The 26,016-nt window shown below is 35.4% G+C and overlaps 2 protein-coding genes across 2 annotated transcripts; one reads left to right on the forward strand and one right to left on the reverse strand.

Annotated features, from left to right (window-relative positions):
* Window positions 1–544: 544 nt before the first annotated feature.
* crfb16 (cytokine receptor family member B16) lies at window positions 545–11,120 on the forward strand. The gene is made up of 7 exons (XM_059345284.1): window positions 545–620; window positions 2,367–2,493; window positions 6,398–6,588; window positions 7,348–7,472; window positions 7,723–7,870; window positions 8,861–9,012; window positions 10,827–11,120. Exons 1-7 carry the CDS (start codon window positions 545–547, stop codon window positions 10,914–10,916), a joined length of 909 nt encoding a protein of 302 aa, XP_059201267.1. The 3' UTR covers window positions 10,917–11,120.
* A 5,278-nt stretch (window positions 11,121–16,398) lies between these two features.
* Window positions 16,399–23,417, reverse strand: si:ch73-170d6.2 (uncharacterized). The gene is made up of 4 exons (XM_059345285.1): window positions 23,285–23,417; window positions 22,607–22,666; window positions 21,229–21,336; window positions 16,399–17,884 (listed from the first exon to the last, which is right to left on the reverse strand). Exon 4 carries the CDS (start codon window positions 17,764–17,766, stop codon window positions 16,399–16,401), a length of 1,368 nt encoding a protein of 455 aa, XP_059201268.1. The 5' UTR covers window positions 17,767–17,884; window positions 21,229–21,336; window positions 22,607–22,666; window positions 23,285–23,417.
* Between the last annotated feature and the right edge of the window lie 2,599 nt (window positions 23,418–26,016).

The following is a 26,016-nucleotide window of genomic DNA, read 5'->3' on the forward strand; positions in this document are numbered from 1 at the left end:
CAGCAGCTCTGGAGGCCCTGAAGAGCTCATCAGGTGTTGTCAGTTTCACCTGTAAATTAGCGCTGACAGCTGACGCCCCAAGGCGTTTGACTACAAGTCAGACCGGCTCTGCCCACAATCATGCCTCAGCATCCGGACACACCAGCTTTTCTCTGCGTATCCAGGACAGCTCGCATGGCTTCTGCTTTTGGGACGTTAAACTGCTTCTTCTTCTTCAGTTTGGACCAAAAGTTTAGCGGACGGAAACCTCAGACAATAGATCTTTAAACTGAGGGATTAACTGGTATTTTATCGTTCTCTTCAAACTGGATTTAAAGCTTTTTTTCACCTCTTGGATAAGCTGATGGACGGAGACAGAAAAGTGCGCTGCTTGAAAAACAAAACGACTCCAGGCTGTGTTTGGCGAAGAATTCCTGCACAGTAATCTGGATTATATGTTGTGTTCTGGGTCGGTGTACATGCACGCCCCTGCTGGTTGGATTCGGACATGGTGGACCTGAAATGACCAGATTTCCTTTGGGTTCTGGAGACGAACTCTCCGGTCATGACACCGAGACGCACTGTGAGTCTGCTGGTGGTGATGATGATGATGATGATGGTCCTGCTGGACTTTACGAACTGTGAGTTCACTCCCACGATCAGCTGACACACACAGAGTTCTAACACTTTTAGAGAGCTAAAAATGCTGTGCATGTTTGAATTTTTAAGATGAAACCTTAGAAAGCAATTCACCTTGAGTGTACTGCGCCTTCGAACGGAAGAGGATTAGGGCCAGGAAGGGAAAAAAATAATTATGCACTTTGAGAAAATAGTCGAAATACAATGTGGAGAATAAAGTCACTTTTTGAGTTGATAAAGTAGCTGCCAGCTAAAAACCTGATTTTCCTAAATATGTCTAAAAAATTCACTTGAATGACATAAAAGCAGATTATTATAAAACAATAGTTGTGCCAGCTTCTATAAAGAATATCTCATTTATTTGTTGAGTGTTTTAGTTCTGCTGCACCTTAACCTTATAAAGCCTGAACCACGAAATAATTGCCAGAAAATTCTATTTTAAAAAAAACTAAACTGGAGTGTTTATTGAACCTGTTGACAAATTTAAAAATAATAAATAAATAAATAAATATCAATTTGCATATATGAATTCTAATTTGTATCATATTTGATACATCAGGTCTTTTGGTGCAATTTGTTGCTCACAGTTTTCTTGAACTAACAAAAACATACAAAACCTAATAATCAGCCATTTAAAACTTTTACTTTTAACATTTTCTTCAAACATACAAAAACATTTTCCTCCATATAATACATCATCATACATCTGCTGATATGAAGTTTTCATGCAGCAATGACGGATCCACCTGTGGAACCAGCAAATTATTTTTGCTTCATCTGGTATTTTTGTGCAATTTGTTGCTCAGTTTGTTTATCTACAACACATCTGCAATGCTAATTTTTTTGCCATCTAAAAATACACACCAACAAAAACAAATGATGTATTTCTTTGAATTGTTCGAGAGATATCTCAATTTTACTCTAAATATACCTAATTATGTCAGTTAAACCTTAACTTAGTTAACCTAAATGAGACAAATACTTTATGTTGCTTTATTTCATGCATAATGTATGAAATGCAAAAAAAAAAAGACAATTGACAAATTTTCAAATAAGTTCTTGTTAATACCTGCTGTATCAAATTTGATACACACATTTTCAACACGGTTTTACTAGAAATTAAGTTATGAAATATTAATTAATTTTACATTAAATCAGTCCATTAAATATTCTTATTGAGGTATCAGTAACAATTTGAAAGTTTTTCTTATCTTAACTTTTTCAAAATTGACAAAAATATTCATGAAAAATGATCTCCAGTGGAGGCTCTCTGATGCATTGATTACTGACCCCTAGTGGATTATATAGGTACTGCATGAATCTGATTGAATACATCAGGTTTTTCAGGAAAAAAAAAAATCACAGTGATGATGTAGAGGTCTCAAAAACTTGTGTATCAAATATGATACATTGGGCTTTATAGGGTTGTGCTTATCGCTCATTTTTTGACATGATGAGAATCAGGTTGTAGCTGCAGTAACTGTTCCTCTGATGACTCATTGAATCTGTGAAGATCCTTATAACTTTATTGAACTCACAAAGTTATTCTTGACATTTCTGCATTTTTCTCAAAGTGCATAATGTACAACATGGCCCCGATCCTCTTCTGGACCTTCAGGTCTCTAAATAAATAAAAACATAAATAATTATCCTGATAGTTTAATTATTGTCATGTCACAGTTGTAACTTTCTCCATCAGCTGCTGTCTTCAGATTTAGTTTCTGAACGTGAACTTATTGTGTCGGCAGGTGTTCAGATGCTTCCGGCTCCCAGCAGAGTTTTCATGGAGTCCGTTAGCATGAGGCACGTACTGAGGTGGCGCCCCCTGCAGGCTCCCTGCACCACTACAGCCCTTTACTCTGTTCAGTTCCAGGGGTAAGACACGCACCAACACCTCAACAACACACTTTCACACTTTCACAAAGCACCGTCCTTCTGCACAGATAGTGGATTAAAATACTGCGAACAAAGTCACTCCTGTTTGATTGATTAGAGAGCAGCTATTAGGAAATTCCTGAGACTTTTTTAAAACATTAAACTGCATTTTTGTATTTGTCAAGATTTGCTTATTTAGTTGTTGTTTTTTCTAATAAAATCAGCTGACAAAAATAAAAAACTGGAAAAACAAAAGACAAATTTTAATAACTCAGATGAAGCTCCACGTTTGAGAAGGTTTTACTGTCTCACCTGATAATTTTACCATAAATTAATTTTTAATGGAATACTTTATTTTAAATTATTTTGAGAAGTATATAAAAATAAAATAAAACAAATTAAATAATATTAATAAATAACAGTGAACATGCATAACAGACCATCAATAAGCAGCATCATTTATTGAAAATTCATAAATAATATATTTTAATATGGCTGGTATTCTTTGATTGATTAGTAGCTGTTGCTAATTATAACTAAGTATCATTAAGTGGAGTCTTGATAAGCAAACACAATACGTATTCATTTGTACTTTAGGATTATTTTCACAACATCTATTTATAATTTTCTCCAATATTTGATTGATTATTAACTCAGTGAAATTTGTATTTTATTAAATTTTTCACTTTATTTAATTTAACAATCCAAAACCTGCTGTGAAGACATTTAGTTTAATGTTATAGAGGAAAAGAAAATATGATAATAATCAAATTGAGGAGCTGGAATTGGTCCTTTTTTTTTGCAAAACAAACACAAAAATAAAGATAAATAGACAGATAGATAAAAGACAAACTCACTCATTAAATAATCTTGATTTTTTTTTTAACGAATTGTTTTCAGTACTTTGTCATGTATTTGTATTGACAGTTTGCATGCAAAACTCAACACAGACACGCGCGCGCACACACACGCGCGCGCACACACACACGCACGCACGCACACAATTCAAGTTTGTTTGACAGGACAGTCGTGACGTAGACTCTGCAGCTGCAGGTTCATGTGAGAAGAACTGCAGCAGGTGTTTCTCTGATAATTGTCCATTGAGTAACTTAAATAATTCGACCTCATAACACAGTACTCAGTGACACACCTGTGCTAATAATTAAAATGAGCAGGTGTGTCCCGGCTACATCACAGAGTCACACAGAACATGTTTCATTAACATTCCTGCGGCTGTTTTGAAGACGCGCTCCTGTTTGTGAGTTGAGCAGAGTTCAATCAGAGACAGTTGACTGACCAATCAGCTCCTGTCTCTGTGTCAGGTGGGTTCGCTTACGGCCACGCCCCCTTCAGGAGACCAGCAGCAGGTCTGTTGATTCCAACAGGAGAAATTAAATCTGAGCTCAGATTATGACCGAGTCTTTTGTCCCCGAGTCACCAAATTCATAATAAACAAATGTAAAATCAGATAAACACTCAAATAAATAAATACATATAAAATCAGATAGATACTCATAAAAAATAAATATGAAATCAGATAAATACCCACAATAAATACACATAAAATCAGATAAATACTCAAAATAAATAAATATAAAATCAGATAAATCCTCAAAATGAATAAATATAAATCAGATAAATACTCATAATAAAAAATATAAAATCAGATAAATACGCAAATAAAAAAAATATAAAATCAGATAAATACTCAAAATAAATAAATATAAATCAGATAAATACTCAAATAAATAAATATAAAATCAGATACTCATAATAAATAAATAAATAATCAGATAAACACTCATAATAAACAAATAAATATAAAATCAGAGAAACAATGAAATAAATAAATATAAAATCAGATAAATACTCAAAATAAATAAATATAAAATCAGATACATATAATACACAAATCAATATTGGAGCCATTTTGCTCAGGACACACGTCTTCTGATCATTCTGACACAAAAATGGACAAATCAGGAGAAAATTAACTTTGTTCCAGACCGGTCTCTGTCTCAGCAGCTCACTCTGACAGATCTGGCAACAAATTCTCATGTAACTGCATCAAAACCTGATGTTAGCAGAAGAAAGTATAAATAAATTATTCACAAAACTTCCTTATGAGTAGCGGGAGAGGAGACAGCTGCTTAGAAGCCTCGAATCCGACATTTTTGCTGCAGCTATTTGGTGTTTGACCTTCACCGTGTTGGTTTTTTTCATCCGGCACATGTGCAGAACGGATCAGGAGCCGGGATGATGCTACAGCTTGGTTAGAGACAAATAATCGTTCTTCTAAATGAATGTTCCACTCCTAATAGTGTCTTACTCCAACTAAACACTGAACAAGATGTTTTTTAAATGTTCTAGTTAACTTTGAGGTGAAAAAACACTGTGAAAGGTTCAAGGTTAGTGTGGTAGTGACCTGTCAATCATACAGTAGCCCTGCCCTGAACCCTCCCCTGCTTCCTGCTCTGTTTGACTCTAAATGGACCATTATTCACTAAACAAACATCACGCTGAACTGAAGAAGACTTGAAACTAACGATTGAGACCATAAACTCATTATGAGAATGTTAACTAAGGTCACAAATCAAGAGAGAAGTAGGGACATTTTTCTATTGATTTTCATACAGTCAGACTTCTTTCTGCAGCCAGTGGAGGCGCCCCCTGCTGGACATTAGAGAGAATTCAGGTTTAAGACACTCGCTGCTTGGATAAAACCAGCAGATACGGTATTTTGTGTGTTCTGTGTCATCGTGTTGTAACTCTTCATGATGCTTCAAAATACAAACGTTATTTTGCTTTAATTTATACGTTTGGGAGGTGTTTTTTACATGTTTCAGGACAGTAGAATGACAACATGCTTGACAACATAAATTCCAGCATGATGAATCCGTCCTCATTAGTGCTGATAAATGTCACCCAGCAGGTACGCCACACCTATCAGCAGGCTGAAATTCTGACTCATGTTTACTCTGAATTTCATTGTCAAGAAAATTAAAACAATCAGGACGCAGCTTCTGTGACAGAGTGTTTGTGTGTGTGTGTGGAGGCATGCAGGGTGTTGGCACATTTTATATTCAGAGAGGTAAGAAGATGGTTTTTAATTCGCAACCAGCTCTGCTATCATGCAGCAACATTTGACACAAGAAACACTCAAGAATAGTAATAAAGAAATATAAAATCATCATAACAAAGAAATATACAATCAAAATAAAAACACTCATAATAATTAAATATAAAATCAGAAAAACACTCAAATAAATACATATAAAATCAGATAAATACTCATAACAAATAAATGAATACATTTAAAATCAGATAAACACTCAAATAACTAAATATAAAATCAGATAAATACTCATAATAAATAAATATGAAATCAGATAAACACTCAAATAAATAAATAAATATAAAATCAGAAAAACACTCCGATAAATAAATATAAAATCAGATAAAAACTAAAAATAAATAAATACAAAATCAGATAAATACTCAGAATAAATAAATATAAAATCAGATAATTAAATAAATAAATATAAAATCAGACACTCGTAAAAAATAAATAAATATAAAATCAGATGAACGCTCATATAAATAAATATAAAATTAGATAAATACTTATAATAAATAAATATCAAATCAGATAAATACTCATAATAAATAAATATGAAATGTGAATAAAAACAGTCATAAGATAGAAATATATAATCATCATACTAAATAAATAAATATAAAATTAGATAAATACTCATAATAAATAAATGAATATAAAATTTGAATTAAACACATAAAGACGTAAAGACATAAAGACATTTAAAATTTGCATAAAAACAGTCATAACATAGAAATATGTATTCATCATAATAAAGGAAATATAAAATGAGAATGTTGTCTTCAGGGAGTTTGAGCTGCTGGTGCTGAACGGCAGCTGGGTGGACGCTCCCGACTGTCAGCTGATCGCTCACACTCACTGCGACCTGACCTTTGACCTGGGCTCCGACTCGGACTACAACCTCCGCGTCAGAGCGCAGTGCGGCTCTCAGCCGTCCCCCTGGACCCGACTCAGCCCGCCGTTCAACCGCAGAGACAGTAAGAGCAGCTCCGCTCCTCAGAGCGCTTTCTAAAACCTTTGTTCCTTTATTCACACGTTCAGACAGAGTCACTGCAGTCCTGCAGCTCTATGGAATCAGCACAATCATGGCTGGAAGTGGAAACAACTCTTTGTGTTGAAAAACACAGTTAGAATGACAGAAATAACTGGGAAAAAAAGAAAAAACTCAAGCTAAATTTCTCTGATATATATATATATATTTTTAAAGTGGGATAAAACAGTTTATTGTACATGTTAAAGTATTGTCATGTTTCCAGCCTCTCCTCTCCTCTCTGCTCTGTGTAAACAGCCTCTCCTGTCCTCTCCTCTCTGCTCTGTGTAAACAGATTTTCAATTAATATTTGTCACGTTACCGTTGGACTCAGCAGAATCAATCATGTCTTCACAGTGTCTCTGAGGAGCAGAATTGAATGTTTTTAACAGGATCTGGTTAGTGCGAACGCTTTATTTAAAATGACACATGTAGAATAAAGAGATTCTGACACAAATATCAACATTTAACACAAGTTTTGGTCACTTTTTAGAACAGAAACCATTGTAGCCATTGATCCATTTAAGGACTGTCGGAGAATCGGACCATATTGTCTGTTTTTACAATTCCTCCCTACGATAAACAATCTTTTAAAGAAAACATTTACAACAATGTTTCCAACTGGAAGGCATTGAAGAGCATTCAGACGCAGAGTCCTCCTGTTTTTAAATGTATGAATGACTGAGTGTTGATCTCTTGCTGGCAGCGGTCCTGACGGCGCCGGAGATGGCGGTCACGGCGGTGGGCGGCGCCCTTCAGGTGTCGTTCCCTGAGCTTCCTCTCACCGCTGTGGTCAACGTGACGGTGTGGAAGAGAGGCGACCGGCTGCAGGTCAGAGTTCAGCTCGTCTTCTTCTCTACTTTGTTCCTTTTGTCCCGTCCTGTATATATTTTTTGCTTACTTTTTTTATTTTTCTGTTTCTTCCTCCCCTCCCTTCTTTCTTATCCCTTTGTTTCCTCCCCACTCCTTCGTCTGGTCTTCCCTTCTTCCACCTCCTGTCATTTGTAGCACAAAGTATTTATTCTGTGACTCATTAAAACAAGCAGCTGTGTTGTTTGTGTCTTCCCTCTCCGTTCTTCAGGCTGCTGTGTACACGCTGCCGGCTGAGCGCACGCCGCTGCACGTCCCCGACCTGCAGGACGGAGCGGCGTACTGCGTCCGAGCGCAGACCGTCCTGGACACGGACCTGCACAGCAGCACCACCGACACCCAGTGTGTTTCCATCACAGGTACGGCTCCAACAGCATCACTTTTCAGATGTTTTTAAACATCACAAGACGGTCTGTTCTTCAGAAACAGCGTCAGATACTCTCCTTATATTCTCAATTTCCAAAAATGTATTTTCTTTTCCTAAACTATCTAGAACACTGTCTACAGCTAGATAGAAAGAGAGTTTTGCGTCTGCTGCAGCCATGTTGGATCCGTAACTACAAGCGTCTGTCGAATAGTACGCGTCATCGTCTTGCCGTCCCTCCCCGTTCTGTGATTGGATCCCTAAAACAGGGCTAAGAATCAGCCGTGGACACCATGCCGCCTTGCAGTTCGAAACAAAATCGAGCGCGCAAGGCAGCATGGGTATACCCAGGCTAGAATAACACAGTTAGAATGACAGAAATCAGAAAACAAAGAAAAAATAAGTTGAATTTTTTTGGAATAAAACAGATTTTATACATCCAAAACTTTCCCAAGTGCCCACAAGTGTCACGAAAAAAATGTTTAACTAGTTTTCAGTTACGAAATGACAACTTTCATTACCGATGATACGTTTGAGGGCCGTCGTAAAGTTTAAATTTAAAAAGACGATTGTGTCTGTTTTCATAGTTTCTTTCTATGACAAACGGTGTGTTTTGGGCTAGTTTTTAAAACAAAACATATTTTTGTGATTCAGAGGGCTAAATGACTCATTTTGTAGTAGAGTATTGCATTTAAGTAAAGAATTCAACTTTTGTATCAACTTTGGAGCAACTCTTGTCCTCGTTTTGTTTGAATGTTTATGATGCATAAACCAGTGTTTTTAGCTAGCTTCATTCCAACTCATTACCCCAAGTTTTACTCTTCTTCTTCTCTTCTGTTGTTATTTTGTGGTAATTAATGAAATACACCCACATGTCTTGATGTATAAACACTTTAGTCAAACAGGACGCTGAAAGGAACGCTGTAGGGGTTTTAAATATAAAAGCTAGTCGAACATAAAGTCTGTGTTGGTGGTGGTCCTGCAGGTGGGGGCGCTGCCTGGAAGAAGCCGACCACTGTGACGCTGACCGTCATCATCACGGCCGGGCTGCTGTTCGCTGTGTTCTGGTCCGTCGTTCACTGTCGTCCACAAGTCTGTCAGACGTATTTCCAGAAGGAGCCTCTGCCCCACTCACTGGTCAGCCTCAACTCTTAGAAATACTGAGAAAAAGTATAAATCAAATCGGAATCACCTTAGTAAAATACCTATTTTAAAGGCAAAATATACAACAAATATAACATTATTAGCACCATTGTGTATTTCTAAAGTATTTTGTACTTTTTTTTTACATAATTGTCTTGTTTTTGTGGCATTGGTCATATCTGTATCTGACAATATTATCATTTATTTTTCTAAAATGTTATTGTATTTTATTATATGGAAATAAGGCACATTTTAAAAGATATTCTAAATAACCTCAGATCCTAAATCATTTTTTGGATATGAATGGATTTAATTTCAACAACTATTTAAAATATTATCCAATTACAATAATTCTGAACATGTACACATACACCTTACTAATGAAAAAAGCAAAATACACAACAAATATTACATAATTGTGTATCTCCAATTCAAAAACTTATTTAAATGTGGTAGTTAAAATATGTCTTATTTTATTTTTAAGCATATAATTTGTGTCTTGCTTGTGTAGGATTTGTCATTCTTATATCTGGCAATATTATAATATTTTTCCGCAATTTTATTGTGGCTAAATTATGATTTATGTGGAATCAAGGCTTTTCACAATTTTTAAAAGATACTTTAAATTTGACCAATAATCAGAACCTGAGATCATTTGTGGAATATTTTGTTTAATAACATATTTAAAATATTAAACTATCAATCACCACAAATCATTAATTGAGAATATGTACAAATTTAACTTAGTTCATTTGCAAAATATACAACAAATATAACATAATTAGCACAATTGTCTATTATTTTTTTACTTTTTATTTTTATTTTTACATAATTGTCTTGTTTTTGTTGCATTGGTCATATCTCTATCTGACAATATTATAATTTATTTTTCTTTACTTTTATTGTATTTTATTATATGGAAATAAGGCACATTCTAAAAGATACTCTAAATAATCAGAACCCGAGATCCTAATAATTAATAATATTTTTTGGACATGAAGGGATTTTGTTTCATAATCTATTTAGAATATTATACAATTTGAAAAATAAAAATTTTAACACATGTACCCTTGTTAATGAAAAACAAAACAAAATACACAACAAATATCACATAATTGTGAATCAAATTCAAAACCTTATTTTAATCTGGTAGTTAAAATATGTCTTATTTATCTTTAAGCATATATTTTGTGTCTTGTTTTTGTAGGATTGGTCATTGTTATAACTGGCAATATTATTCTATTTTTTGTAAATATTTCTAAATTATGATTTATTATGATTTAAATCATGATTTATGTGGCAATAAGGCTTTTCACAATTTGACCAATAATCAGATCCTGAGATCATTTTTGGAATATCAAGGGATTTGTTTTATAACATATTTAAAAGATTATACCATAAATCACCACAAATTATTTATTGAGAATATGTACAAATTTAACTTAGTTCATTTGCAAAATATACAACAAGTATAACATAATAAGTCCAATTGTGAATTTCCAGTTCAAAAAACTTCCTAAATCCTGTCTATTTTTTTTACATAATCGTCTTGTTTTTGTAGCATCGGCCATCACTATATCTGTCAAGATTATATATATATATATATATATATATATATATATATATATATATATATACATATTTATATTATTTTTTCTAAAATTATGATTTTATTATGTGGAGATGAGGCTTTTCACATTTCTGAAGAATCTTTTTTTTAGAATACGTTGGACTTTGGACTTGGTCTATAAATGTGTGATTTAGCACAGACTGAAGGTGTGATGAATAAAACCGTCCCTCTGCTGCAGCATCCTGACTGGGACCTTCACATCCCGATGAGCCCTGAGGAGGCGGAGCTCTGTGAGCCGGTCCATGTGATGGTCGACCCCGCTCGCTGACGAGCTGCTGACCTCAAACCCTCGAAGAGCCAACACAGAGCTGAACTTTCCTGTTTTTGTGGAGTATATTGGATGTTTTCAAGCTCAGGCCTCCGGGGGACTTTTGGTAGTTTGTGGTGCATTCAAAAAAATGCCACAAGCAAAAGAAAGAGGAAAAACAACGAATAAAGAAGTTATTTTCAAACAATCCTTCGTTGCAGAAAACAAACAGGTTATAAAAACATTTGAAGATGTTTGTTTACAGAGTATTTATTTAATGTCTATAAGGTGTCAGAGATGTTACTACACTTTGTTGAAGTTGCCGTCATGTTTAATTCTTAATTTTAATGGTGTTTTATTATATTATTTATATTGTATTCCTTTTTAAAAAAAACATAAATCCCGATGAAGTGAATTAAACCAGTGTTTGTATGTTTGTTTATTTTTTGAGGTTAAATTAAGGTGATATGAAGGTTTACTTAGTGTCATTAAATTCAATGTGTTTATTACCCAAAGTTCTGTTGTGTTTTTTGGAAGTTTTGACTCACACTGAAATCAGATCATGCCCAGCTAAATTTAATAAAAAAATATATAAAAAGTTTAATTATTAGCATTAGCTGGTATTTTGTTATTATTAAATCAACAGTGATATTGTCATTTTTTCCCCGACTGGTAAGTCAAGAGACAGCTAAAACAAACGGTTAAAATGTAATTTGGTTAAAAGTAAAGTTTTAAGCTGTTAGTTTAATGTTTTTCATACAATTATCTTTTATCCTAGTTGTAAGACTAATAAAATATGTGATGTTGCGATTATTCTCGGTGGATAAAGTGGTTAGCAGCAGGGTTGTGTAGTTAATTTTTTTTTTTTTTTAGGACAGATCGGGTAATTACGTTTTACGTTTTACGTTTTGTTACGTTATATATTTGTAAGGCAAATATGTGTAAATCAGGATTTAAAAAAGAAGCAAAAATAGCAAGGTAAACCTTCTGATTTATGTGTTTGCCATGGTGACAGAGCTATTTAATTTTGTTTTATTAAGAAATAAAAGTCTAGAGAAAGCTAAAATAAACAGTAAAAATAACATTTGGTTTGAAAAAGTACATTTTAAACCATTCAATTATTAATGGTTAAAAATGTTAAACCATCATTTATATTCATTGTTATATGTGACACTATTCACCTTATATTCCTAACCATGGAATCTACTTTAAAATACGTTCTCGGTGGTTATAGTGGTTAGCAGCAGTGTGGTGTAGCCAGATCAAGTTTCAGCTAATTAATATATATATATATATATATATATATATATAATATGGCATGCCGTTCAGGATATTAATCTTTGAATATATTGAATGAATTCCTGAATATATGGAATGAAACTTTGAATATATTGAATGAATTCTTGAATATATGGAATGAAACTTTGAATATATTGAATGAATTCTTGAATATATGGAATGAAACTTTGAATATATTGAATGAATTCTTGAATATATGGAATGAAACTTTGAATATATTGAATGAATTCTTGAATATATGGAATGAAACTTTGAATATATTGAATGAATTCTTGAATATATGGAATGAACCTTGAATATATGGAATGAACCTTGACTGACGTCATCAATGCACTGCCATCTTGTATTTTGCTGCCGCAATAAGTGAGCATGAGTCAGTCTGGGAACCTTGTGGCAGCAACACTGACCAATGAGGACATTGTCAACTTATTGTCAAGTGCTTGTATGGGCCACAATCCTCCCGATAGTACCCGTGCCCAATACAGTTCTCCTGAGGAAGAAGTTTGCTCCCTTTTTAATCTTTTTAATTAGTTAATCACTCATTAATATGAAGGTGGACAGACGGGAAAATAAAAGTCCCGTCAAAATAAAAGTAGCGTGCTAACTTATTATCAAGCACAATAAAGAAAAGGAAAAAACACTTATCATAATGCACTAGTATAGGCTACTGTTCTCTTTCTACACCCAGGCATGGTTCACATTTATTTTAGTCAGTCAGTTTAGTCATACATAATTATTATTGATTATTAATTATAATCATAGGCCTAACTAATGCCATGGAAGCTATCGCTATGAAAGAGTTTGTTTACTTAACTTTTTTTTTTTCAATATAAATGAAGTAGGACATCAAAAGATTCCCTTTGATTAGATAGGCTAAAGCACACTCAGAACCTGAGTGCGGTTATATTATACTACACTGAAATTCCTGTCCATGTGTTACAATATGCATAACTGTACAACAACGCAACAACTGCAGTTACTTAAAGGACAAAGCAAATCAAAACCAAAGTAGATAAATAAATGCATAAAATATTTGCTAATAAATCACAGACAGATAAATACATAAAAAAATTCCTGGCCTGACCCAGTTGTCCTAAGTGTACAAACTCGACAACTTTTTTCTTGCCTTGTCCTGTCTTCCACTATTCATAAACAACCTCTCCAAATAATCAAGTGCCATGCATTGTTTTTGTTTCCATTGTTATCAGTTTCCTCATATTGTTTTTATTTACTGACATCATCAAGAGGCTGATAATCATATGGATAAGCTTCCATGTGCACATTAATGCCATTAGTGAAAATACTTCCAATCAGGATTACATGTAAGCAACTTCATAATAATCCTCTTGTTGCAAAAGCAAATATTTGATTCTCCAAAGGAAAGGAGTAGTAGGAGATTGCATGTTGAGTGTGTGTCTCATTATGAGAAACTGATGTTTATAGGCACCACAGTTGAGACCTAACCCTAACCCTCAACACAAGATTTGCAGTTATGGGAACATTTCTTCGTCTTGTTAAATAGTAGTTCCCCAGACATGACTAGCAGATTCCTCAGTACCTTAATCTTACTGGAGGCTGATCATTTGATAGCCAATGTTGTGCTGCCACCATGTGGACAAAGTTTGAACTGTAAAGAGTCTTCTCGTTTATTCTAACAGTGCAGAGTGATTACAATCTCCACAACCAGTGACATTCACTAAGAGATACCATCATCACAGTTTGGTGACATAAGCTTAAATGTTTTTTTTTGTGCAGCATTATTTCTTATGTTTTTTATGTCGGGATGATTTCGGGCATGAAATGTTGCACAAAACATCTTGAATGTTTCTGCAGCTTAAAATTCATTTCTAGGTAAATGTCAGGTGATATTGTTATTGATATTGTTGTTATATAAATAACCATAATTTGACATTTTTAATGTTTCAAGTGTCAAGACTGCTCATGTTGACTTAAAGCTTCTATGTGTTGAAAATCAGTTAAGATTGAGTTTAGTGTTAATTATTTACTCTGGGATGTAAAATACAGCTCCGCCACATCTAGGCCGCCTTCCAAGATTTACATGCCAGTCAGAAATGTAGCGATTTGCCACGTCACAAGTGGATGACCAATAGCCATCTAACTGAAATTAGCATAACCCCGCCCCCTCTCCAGTCAGCTGCGTCATGGAGAGAAGGTGCCAATCGGGAGAGTGTAACATCACTGAAACATCCAGAGAAGAAAAGTGGATGCAGATCATCAAACAAATCACTGCACAGTCTTTCTAAATATAATTTTGGAGACCATCGACCCGTCCTGAGTCAGTGTGTTGGGTGTGTACAGCACATTTTACACCGGAGTGGATAAACTTAGCTGCTACATCAGGAGCTGAAGAAGAAAGGCTCCACACAACGACCCAGGACTCTTCAGCAGTCATTCAAACAGTGATTACAATGTTTATAATGTAGTTCACTAAATTAGATGATCATTTTTACAGGATACAGACTTGCACCTGAGCAGCCACAGCTGAGGGTCTAATAAACATTACAAAACAAAATGATAATACAGCCTAATACAATCCTCCCCAGGTATTTGAGAAAGGAAAACATATTGAGATGAAATGTAAAAGCATTTTTTTTCTTAAATTCTCACACTGACCGCAGCATAAAGTTTACCCATCAAATATAACCTCCATCTTTTTGAATGAATATAATGTGCCCCTGCAGTGTGTAACTTGACGAAGCTAGACAGATGACTAACAATATGTTTTCTCCAGTAAACAGCCAGGCTTGACTTTTCTTGTGCATATTTATTGAAGTAGCATGCTGTGAAACTGAAACATAGATACATGTCATAAACAATTGTTATAGAATATATATTCAAACAGGAATGACAAAGCATAGTATCAGCCTATTACTAACATAACTCAAAACATGTAATACATATGGTAACACAAATCACCCAACGTTTGCTAAAAGACTAAAAATATCAAACAATATCAGAACTAGCTTCTTACCAATTAGTCACAAAACTTACAGACAAATAGTCTCCGAGCCAGAAGCGTTTAGAAGAGGAATTTAGAGCTCAGAGCCGAGCTGAAGCTCACTGCTGGACGACTTTTGGAACTTGGTGTGCTGCAGCTATTCTTTACTATTTACTTTATCCAGTAGCTGGTGACATTATAACATATAACACTGCTTAGATTGAAACAGTTAAAAACACACTCCTATGGGAGGACAGAACACCTGATTTCTACACAACAATAAAATGCAAATCAATGTACATCAATACAACTGTTAACAAGTATTCAACATTAACTATATTTTTCAAATCTCAAAGAAAATAAATGGAAGAGTACATAAATAAAGTTCAAAACTGAGCAAGAAGTTAAATGCTGTTTAAAGAATGTAAAGTAGGTTCAGTGTAGATAAATCTAAATGCTTAACAAAAATGTATTTAAACTATCGTAATATAAAAAACTGAAATTCATAGAGCTGCAGATATAAACCTTTACATTGGTGGCAATAGTGTTAGGATTTTATCACCTAACATGGCAAATCTGTATTTTCCTTTTTGGTAAACAACACATGCTAATAACTCCTTGTTCTTCTTGGTCAAAGTCATTTTGAGACACGTTCTGCTTTTTTCTGGCACTTGGCAGAATTCTTTATCAGTTTCACCAACTTGACGTGAATAAGATCACATTTAACCTCACAGCACAACAACAAAAATCAACAACAACTCAATCACACACGCCTTTCTGCAGAACTGTAGCTGTCTGAGCTGATCAGCATTTCTTTAAGGATTACTGTCTGTATTCTTAGACAAATCATCTCTACTTTAGCAGTTGCTTTAAGAACTTAAAACTTTTTTGATTAGAAAAAGAAGTTAACCGATTAACTTGGCTATAGCCATTAAAAAGCCTTATGAACATATCTCAGTGGATCTTGTCTTGGTCTTGATAGAATTTGTTTAGCTCTTCTCATGGTCTAGGTTGGCGCTGGTCTTTTTTTTCCCCTGCGCAAGTTTTGAGATTCTTGACGTTGGAGGAGTTTCTCTCCTGTTCCTACTTTAGCCAGGATCTCTGCATTTTTTCTCATTTCCATCAGGGACTGGACTCTTTGCTTATAGCCTGGCTTGGCCTCAGCTTTCTCTCCCTCAATAAGCATGTCAATATACTCTGGAGTGGAGAGAGGATTTGGCTTCAGTGCGATCTCTTTAAGTCTGTTTAAACACTTAGCAGAGGCCTTCTCTCGTCTCGCAGCTCTTGCACTGTTCGCTTTTCTTTAACTTCTTTATACTCCCATTTGTACTTCTGATTAAAATGTATGTTCCAAATACATTTGTTTGGACATTCCTCACACTTTCCGTCTGGTCCCATTGCACAACAATTTATTTTATCTGCATCATTTGCATAGGCACAATTATCGTGACAGGTGAAATGACACTGCTGGCAATTGGTGATGTATATTCCAGTACCAGAAATATCTATTTGAACAGGCTTTTTGACGGTGACTTCAAACTCATAGTCCTTGTTTCTGTCGATCTCTGCCTCATGCTGTTTAAGTATTTCAGTTGTCTCTTTTATCTCCTCAAGCTTGGCTAACCCGAGTTTAACCTGTTTCTGCAAATTTTCAACTGAATTCTCAAGCTGCTTTCTTTCTTTGAGGACCTCTTTTGTCATCGTCAAGCTTTTGGTCTCTATGACATTCAAAGCAACAAAGAACCTCTTCATGCTTTTTGTCCCCATGTCCCAAAACATCTGATCAAAACCTCCACCTTCATCCTCATCATCATCACTGTTGCAGCCTGCTGCAGATGATTTGTTGTCTGCATACAATGCTGAGTTATTGAATTTGAAGTGAACTGGCAGGCCGCCTTTTGTTTTAGGACATGGGACACCTGCAGCATTGATTGCCTCTAGAACTGGTGGTTTCTGGCTGTCTGCAAAAGTCACCAGAATCCGGATGTTTTCTGCCACATCTTTGCCAAAGATTGAGAGCACAGAATCAAACATATATTTCTGTGATGGTGTGAGTCGTGCTAAAGCAGACTGAGCTACAAAACACACCGCATCGATTTCACTGACCCCATGCTGAGCAGAGAAGAGATTACATAGTTGTTCTACAATCATCTTGTCTCTCTCTATGCCTCTTGTATCTCCAAAGCCTGGAGTGTCAACAACGGTCAGTGAGTAGGGGATTTTAAATCCCTCTTGGTGGTTGATTTTGTACACAGTGACTTCAGAGGTCTGGCTTTCAGCTTGTGATTTTGACTGACCCTCATCAATGATCTTAAATCGATAGGAATCATTCCATTCAACACCTAGAATGTAATTGATCATCCCATTGATGAGAGTTGACTTCCCAGCTCCAGTCGCTCCCAGAACCATGATGGTACGGTTCGTTGTACCATGCTTGGGCTCTTCCCCAAAACTGAAATGTTTGCACCCTTTTACCTTGATTTTTTCCTGTTTTAGAGGAATTTTACAAACAGTAAGAGGCCCTGTCTGGGGTTCTAGCTTTGTGTTATTTTCTTTAACAGCATCAGCAAGCCTTTTAGGGCCTTTGGAAAGCATGCCCATAACAGCCTGCATTTTGTTCGAAAAGTACAAAATTTACAATCAGATGATACCAGGACCAGCCCTCTGAAGAGTAGTTGTTAGAAGTAAATCTTCTTCTTTTAAAGTGAATGAAGTGCTCTCAGGTCCAGATCTACAAAAAATGAAATGTACAAATTAAAAATGCACAGAATTCAACCCTCACATGCAGTTAAGTAGGGCACAGATACAGTCTATGTCAAGAAGCAAACACTCACCGTTCCGGCGTCACTATTTATATTGTTATATCATATGAAACTTGAAGATCTAAGGAGTGTATAGACCCATTTGTGCGGCATGATATAGTGTCAGGAAGTTGTCAAAATAACGCTGCAAAGTTATGTTTCATGGTGATTTTCAAAGCGGTCATGTGACCTCTGACCAGTGGTGGAAAAACTATTTAGATCCCTTACTTCAGTAAAAGTACTAATACCACACTGTGAAATTACTCCACTACAAGTAAAAGTCCTGCATTCAAAACTTACTGAAGTAAAAGTACAAAAGTATCAGCATCAAAATGTAAAAGTACTTGTCATGCTGAACGGACCCACTCAGATTGTTTTATATATTCTTCATATATTATAGGATTAATATTATTATTATTATTATTATAGGATGCATTTATGTGAGCAGTGTTTTAATTTTGTAAAAACGGCGCATTTTAACTACCTAATATACTGTTATGAGGTTTAATTAAAGAAATGTCTCATCACTTTAAATTTATCAAGTTTTTTATACTAAATCTCGACCTGAAAAACAACTAAAGCTGTCAGCTAAATGTAATGGAGTAGAAGTATAAAGTTACATAAAAAGGAAATACTGAAGTAAAGTACCAGTACCTCAAAATTGTACTTAAGTACAGTACTTGAGTAAATGTACTTTACTGTTACATTCCACCACTGTCTCTGACGTCATGCTATCTCAATAAAAATGGTCTCTCTGGGTTCCCACAGGTCTTTACAGACATGGCTACTTATTATGATAACATTGAATTTAAGGAAAAAAAACAAAATTTTTAGCATGTTGTACAAATTTGCTATTTCCGCCTACTGTATGTGAATATTTGTGCACACTGATGTCCCTTAACAGGCTTTGAATGACATAAACTGGGTATCAGTGTCAAGCTGAGACTCTTGTGGATTCAGTGAGACCAGTTTTCTTCATGTAGGATGAAGTTAGTCATCAGTAGTAGCCTGTTCATTGCAGTGAGGACATTTTTTGAGTCTCAACCTCAGTGTATAAAATGAGCTGCTGTGACCTCTAGATAATCACAGCCTCATGAAACTTTACAACCACAAACTTCTCTGGCAAGAAAACAGCCAGAAATCTCTCCTCCCCATGATGCACATGGGGACTCCTGTATATGAGCACAAGACTTCCACTTCTTCCCCCTCTTCTTGTCCACAGCCCCTAAAGGGGACTACACCTCTTACTCCTCCTCCTCCTGGAAGGGGACACAGGCCTGGATCCTCCAGCTTTTAACAGCTAGTTCTGATCGTCATCTAACCACACTTTTGCACCGTGAGTCCCACACAAGTGTTGCTCAGGTTCAAATCATATAAAACCTTACATATTTGATTTTGAGGTCATTGCAAGGTATCATTTATTAGTGATCCATATTCCCTACATTTTTGGTGCCTTGTGTAGAGGTATCCATACATTTATTCTGGGACAATATGTGTTCCCTACACCTGGCTTCCTGAAATTAAATAGATTCTTCAACTGGCAAGTCCTGTAAACTGTAAAGATTAAATCCCCTCACAGTAGTAATGTGGTATGGGGTATGTATAATGAGACTGGTGAATCCACAAATGTGTATATAGTTGTTTTATTTCAATTTTTAAAAATACTAATACTGCTTTTACTAGTGTCGCATGAAGCATCTTCAGTGAGCCAACCTGCCCGATAATAGCATCCCAAGCATTAGTTACACTGCAGTTATACTGCAGATTTCCTGCTTTAACTGTTTGCATACGGCTGTTACTTCATTTAAATACATGCTATTAGTAATATTATATCACTAACGTGAGAGTGAATGAAAACAAAGAGAATGAGACACCTGACAATGTTGATGAGCCACACTGTTTACCAAAGTTTTTTTGACAACTAACTTAATTTTGTCATTAAAGTTGCAAAAAGTCGATGTTTGCTAAAACTGTAGATGACGTTTGGTTCTTCTTTAGTCATATGGCATTCTCTCTACAACGTTAGCTCATATACAGTCTGTAAAGTAGCTAAGTGCAGGAAGCTAACCTCGTGGGTAGTCTTGTTAAGTGTTCAGTGGAACTAAAAGTTCAATGACAAGAATGATTTTCTCGTGCTAACTGAGTTAACTAGCCAGTGCTAATGTTAGCTGGTGATGTAGCATCATTCCATCGCTCGACTAATCAATTTGTCGATTGACAGAAAAATAATAGTCAACTATTGATGTTGGATTAACTGAAGAAAAAATGGCAGAAATGCTGTTTTTGGTCACTTGATTATGGAGATGACTGCTTATAGTGCTGGGCGATATATCTTAAAGCTTGATTCGATCGATATTTTATTAATGCTCAATAAGGAAAGGGGAACAATCAATTTTGTTTTCTTTCCTACTTCTACTACTATACTTCTTACGAGACTTCTATGCAACAATTGCTGCCATGGAAGTCTCACGGAGACTCCAGCCGCTCCAGCTGCTGTCTTCTAAGCTCTGACCACAACAGCAGGCGCAGGGACGTCAAACACTCGAGATGTCATGACAACCGTAACAGCGTGAGCACCCTGTTAGCATCAGTTGAGTTTCTGAGTGAGGTTAGACTGCCTGTTAGAGCGAATGGCTAGCTAACGTTACGGGAAGAGAACAAAGCACACTGCAGCCAGTCAGTCAGTCACGGTGCTTGTATTTACTAAGCGTTACAGAAAGCATGTGTTAGACCTGCCTTCAAAATAAAAGCAGACACATGTAGCTTTCAAAATAAGAGCACATGGCCGTGTTAGTCCACCACAGAATTTACAAGAAGACTGTCAAAATATGATGCCTTGAATAAAACAGAAGAACCCTTATTCTCCTTTACAATAATGCATTAAAATATGCCATGATTAAGATGGAATAGTGGCATTAGAATGTGTGAGAGGTCACCAAATGTAGGCTTTCAGGGAAAAAATAAGGCCTCTACCCTGCTTGCTACAGTGGATTATTTTATTTTGAGATTATTATATTTTTAAATACCTGCAGGGAAAAGTGATTTATTTCATTGTGATGTTTATATTTTTAAACAAACTTTCTGGTTTATAATGTAAATCCATTTGGTCTGTTTCAGTTTTATACATTTGTATACAACTTTAATACGATAAATATCGTGTTATATCGAATATCGACATAAGGCAAAACAATATTGTGATATCAAATTTAGGCTATATAAACTGAATGAACTAATTTTAAACACAAAGAAACATTCTTAAACAGTCATAACAAACCTCTGTTGGCTGGTCTCAGTCCAGTTGCCTGGCTCAGGATCCAGCTGTTGATTGATGCTGATAATGTTGATAATGATGCTTCTGATTTGCACCTTGTTCTCCAAATTCCTAAAAGAAAACAAGTACAAAGTTTCAGCTATTTTATTGGATTTTTGTCATCCTTTTTGCCGTAAAAATAATTTGTTGTTAGTATAACAACAAAATTGTATTATTAACAGGGGAAAAAAACAGATGAACATATAGATAAAGAAAGAAATATATACAAATAAATATGAAAATAAATATCAGATATGCCTCCTTTCCTCTCTGCAAGTGGAGGAACATGTTGGTGTCTGTGTTTGGCAGTAGCTGGCCAAAGTGACAAAGTGAAAAAAAAAAGTGTTTGCAGTGGTAATAAAGAGAAGGGACCTCTACCCCGAGAGTAGTTTAATGTGCTGCAGCCGAGTAGCTAATTACCTAACTAGCCTACAAACTGTTAGCGGTGCACTTTTCCCTGGTGAATGTTTGTCTGATGGCTCGTTCAACAAGGTGCAGCATAGAGACACTGTTGTACATTAGATCAGACGGAGACTTTAGCAGGAAAGCAAATGTGGCTGTTCAAAGTCTGTGGCTCTTGGTTATTTGTAGCATGCTGACTTCATGCAAATGTTTTTCAGAATTTTCTAAAATTACTGACGACACACAATTTAAGATTTGATGTTCTTGATGTTGCTAATGAGACACTGCAGAGAGCAATACACACCTATTTAATAACTGCTGCTGCTTGTTGAGGTTATTTCTTGCAGCACATGTTGTAACTGAAGGTAACTTAGATAAGTGAACATTTTTATTAACCAGAGTTTTTGCAACTGGGTTGTTGGAAGAATATGTTCATTGAGAATCTGCTTAAAATGAACTCAAAATATTAAAACTAAGTCGTTGTTTATTTTAAGTGCTGTTGTACAGTAACAAGAGCTTCATTGTTAGTTCCATATTGCATTTTAGCTAACTAGAAACAAAAGCAAATAATTTAGCAATGGACGGAGACAGCATGAGTAGCATTCCCTTTTCAGTCTGAAAGATGAACTGAGGAAACGTGAAACAGCCTACGAAAAAAATACTTTAATACATTTTTCTGAACGTGGTTTTTACTGATTAAAGTTTTGTTGAGAAGCCACAATAAACAAATGATGCCCTTTCTTTCATGTTGGAAGAAGTGATTTTTACAAACACAAAACTGGAAGCCAAGTTAACTGGAGTGTATTTGTTAACCTTTACAGAGAGGGAATAAAAAAAGACACAATATATAATTCTAAACTAAAATTAACTATAAATATGTTTGTATAATTAATATCTTAACTATAATATAAACATTAAAGCAGTGTGTTTAGTAACTTACCATTCAGTTTGTCTCTGATCAGCATGGGAGGGTGAGTCCTGCTTCAATGTTCTGTCACTCCTTTATACAGTATATACACACATGCACACACAAACAACCGGCTTACAATAAGTAAGACCATTTCTCAGAAATCCAATCCTGCAAAACTGAAAGTAACATTAGGTTTGTTGTGGCACACCCTGCACAAAACTGTGGTCAAAGTGACTGCTCTGCAGGAAAAAACACATTTCTTCATCTGTGTTAAAAAAAGAAACTTGCAACTTTCCTGTCTTTATAATGAAGACAGGTTTTAGTATTTTCAACTCCTGACCAAAGGTGTGTGCGGGTCGTTTGTTTCGCGCTGCAGCAATTTTTCTTTCACTTTCAGGATTACATTGTTGAATTTCTTTATTTCAGTCTGCTAGTGAAAAAACTCCGGAAGACAAATGCTGCACCCTAAAACAAACAGCCCTCAAGCTCTATCGTGATTACATGCACACAGATGTGTAGCAGACTTTTTTTGTCATTCTGCTGGTCATGTGATTTCTGTGAAATCAGCCTGATTCTCTGCCTCCTTATAATGAAAAACGATCTGTGGGCGTTTCTCACTCAGAATATATAATGTATGAAACTACAGCACTGCCTCAGAGGATCACACATCTCTACTGTAAGTACACTAAAGTCGTTTTAGTTACTTACCAGTTCTGCTGTTTGTCTTTGCTATAGAACCAGCAGCTTGTAGTGGTTTAACCAAAAACTGTCGATATTAATACTGCGGTCAACTGCGGTGAAGTTAGTTTGAAGTTGGATATTCGACAGACATTCGCTTACGGGTAAACCTCTGTTTTGCTACTGCGGTCGAGCCAACTGCGTTCATGCCAGCGGTCTCTTCTTTTTGCTTGGTCAAGTCAGCCGCTCCTACATTTCGAGTGCGCCCGTATTACAAGTAAATAGGTAGAGACGGCGTTAGCGCTGAGAAAGTACAGTGCGTAACAACTTCCTCTTTTCAAAATAAAGTGTTGAGAAATGAACAACAATAAAAAGAGATGTCAACACCATAGGGTCAGCACTGGTTATGAGAAATTACGTCATATGAAATGTGTTTTTTACATTAAAAAAATAATATAGAATATGGACAGTGTTAAACTGTGTCCCATTCAGCCAGTGTAGTGTACTATAATCCAACACTGATTTTGGGTCATTAAGTCACATGACCTGGGAGCTATTGAAAATACATTTTTTGACATTAAAAGATTAATAGAAGATATGAAGAGTATTAAGCTGCAATAAAAAGAGGTGTGTCTCATTCTGCCAGTGGAGTACTATGATCCAACACTGGTTTTGAGTCATTAGGTCACATGACCTGGAATCTATTGAGCTAAAATGCTAATATTTAGATATAAATATTAATTTAAAAAAATATGAACGACTTCAAATGTAAAAAGAAGAGGTGTGTCTCATTCTGCCAGTTGAGTACTATGATCCAACACTGGTTTTGAGTCATTAGGTCACATGACCTGGAATCTATGGAGATAAAATGCTAATTAGATATGAAATTTATTAAAAAAATATGTTCATATTTTTTTATTAAAATGTATTTTCAATAGCTCCCAGGTCATGTGACCTAATGACTCAAAACCAGTGTTGGATCATAGTACTCCACTGGCAGAATGAGACACACCTCTTCTTTTTACATTTGAAGTCGTTCATATTTTTTAAATTAATATTTATATCTAAATATTAGCATTTTAGCTCAATAGATTCCAGGTCATGTGACCTAATGACTCAAAACCAGTGTTGGATCATAGTACTCCACTGGCAGAATGAGACACACCTCTTTTTATTGCAGCTTAATACTCTTCATATCTTCTATTAATCTTTTAATGTCAAAAAATGTATTTTCAATAGCTCCCAGGTCATGTGACTTAATGACCCAAAATCAGTGTTGGATTATAGTACACTACACTGGCTGAATGGGACACAGTTTAACACTGTCCATATTCTATATTATTTTTTTAATGTAAAAAACACATTTCATATGACGTAATTTCTCATAACCAGTGCTGACCCTATGGTGTTGACATCTCTTTTTATTGTTGTTCATTTCTCAACACTTTATTTTGAAAAGAGGAAGTTGTTACGCACTGTACTTTCTCAGCGCTAACGCCGTCTCTACCTATTTACTTGTAATACGGGCGCACTCGAAATGTAGGAGCGGCTGACTTGACCAAGCAAAAAGAAGAGACCGCTGGCATGAACGCAGTTGGCTCGACCGCAGTAGCAAAACAGAGGTTTACCCGTAAGCGAATGTCTGTCGAATATCCAACTTCAAACTAACTTCACCGCAGTTGCGGTCAAGTGAGCCGTCATTCGCTTCTCCGTAGTCAAGCCGTCCCTATATAATGTAGTGCGCCACGTTTTGTGATATTTACGGTAAATTCACTGAAACTGCTCCAAGCGAGCTGACATGAAGGATAAACACTTTACTGTCATTCTTTATCACCTTTTTTCAGTATAAAACTCTTACCAGCAGAGAGGAGATGGAGTATTAACGTTACATCAACACACTACGTGAAATAATCAAATTGCGTCGTGCCGAAAATGTATTTGTTGTGTCCACGTGCGGTTTTCAGTTTTCAGAATAAAGTGTTACACAACCAGGCCCTATCAGATAAATATGGAAATAAAATTAATTGCATGATATTCACAGAACTGTTCACTTTATTTTGTAAAACGCCTTTAGATATAGACTGTACAGTAAAACATTGCATTGTATTAAAAAAATAATTAAAATTAAACTGTCTGTTTCCAGTCACTAATTTCACTGCAGGTTCTACAGGACTTTAGGTATATTCTCACAAATTTACAGGACTTTTCACTTTGGAAATTCATAATAAAATGCACTTAAATATTTACTGTACAGTAAAATATTACATTATATATTTTTTTAAATCATTGAAATTAAACTGTCTGTTTCCAGTCAACAACAACATCAAGAATACTATCGTTTATTGTGATAGATAATAATGTGAGTTTTTTCTTCTTCTTTTTAAAGTCGGTGTTATTCAGTCTAGGATGTGGGGAGTGGAGGGGCAGCACATGAGCGCCTTCTACTGGCCAGCTGCCTCTTCAGTTTGTTATTGTGTGTTTTACACAAATTCCAGCAATACATAATTTTGGAGTACTTTTCAGTGCAACACATTCAAAGTCATGAACATTCTTGGAAGTCAAAATTGGTAATTACTATATTACTATATATGATGCTGAAAATCATCCACCAATGTGTTTCAAAGTTTGTTTCAAGGTCATACTGTACAATATGTTTAAAGGAGAACTATGTCCATTCCCAACATTAAAACATGAGATTCTTACAGGCTAAGACTGTTCAACATTTTTATTTAACAATAATGACAGATGACACTGAGAGCACT

This window comes from Centropristis striata, chromosome 11 (genome assembly GCF_030273125.1).
Source record: "Centropristis striata isolate RG_2023a ecotype Rhode Island chromosome 11, C.striata_1.0, whole genome shotgun sequence".
Taxonomy (NCBI): domain Eukaryota; kingdom Metazoa; phylum Chordata; class Actinopteri; order Perciformes; family Serranidae; genus Centropristis; species Centropristis striata.

Bases quoted from the DNA above. Each gene is read 5' to 3' on its own strand.
- crfb16 (XM_059345284.1), top strand. From the start codon at position 545: ATGACACCGAGACGCACTGTGAGTCTGCTGGTGGTGATGATGATGATG. The intron at 621-2,366 runs GTGAGTTCACTC...TTGTGTCGGCAG, and splicing joins CCTGCTGGACTTTACGAACT to GTGTTCAGATGCTTCCGGCT. The intron at 2,494-6,397 runs GTAAGACACGCA...TGTTGTCTTCAG, and splicing joins TACTCTGTTCAGTTCCAGGG to GGAGTTTGAGCTGCTGGTGC.
- si:ch73-170d6.2 (XM_059345285.1), bottom strand. From the start codon at position 17,766: ATGCAGGCTGTTATGGGCATGCTTTCCAAAGGCCCTAAAAGGCTTGCT.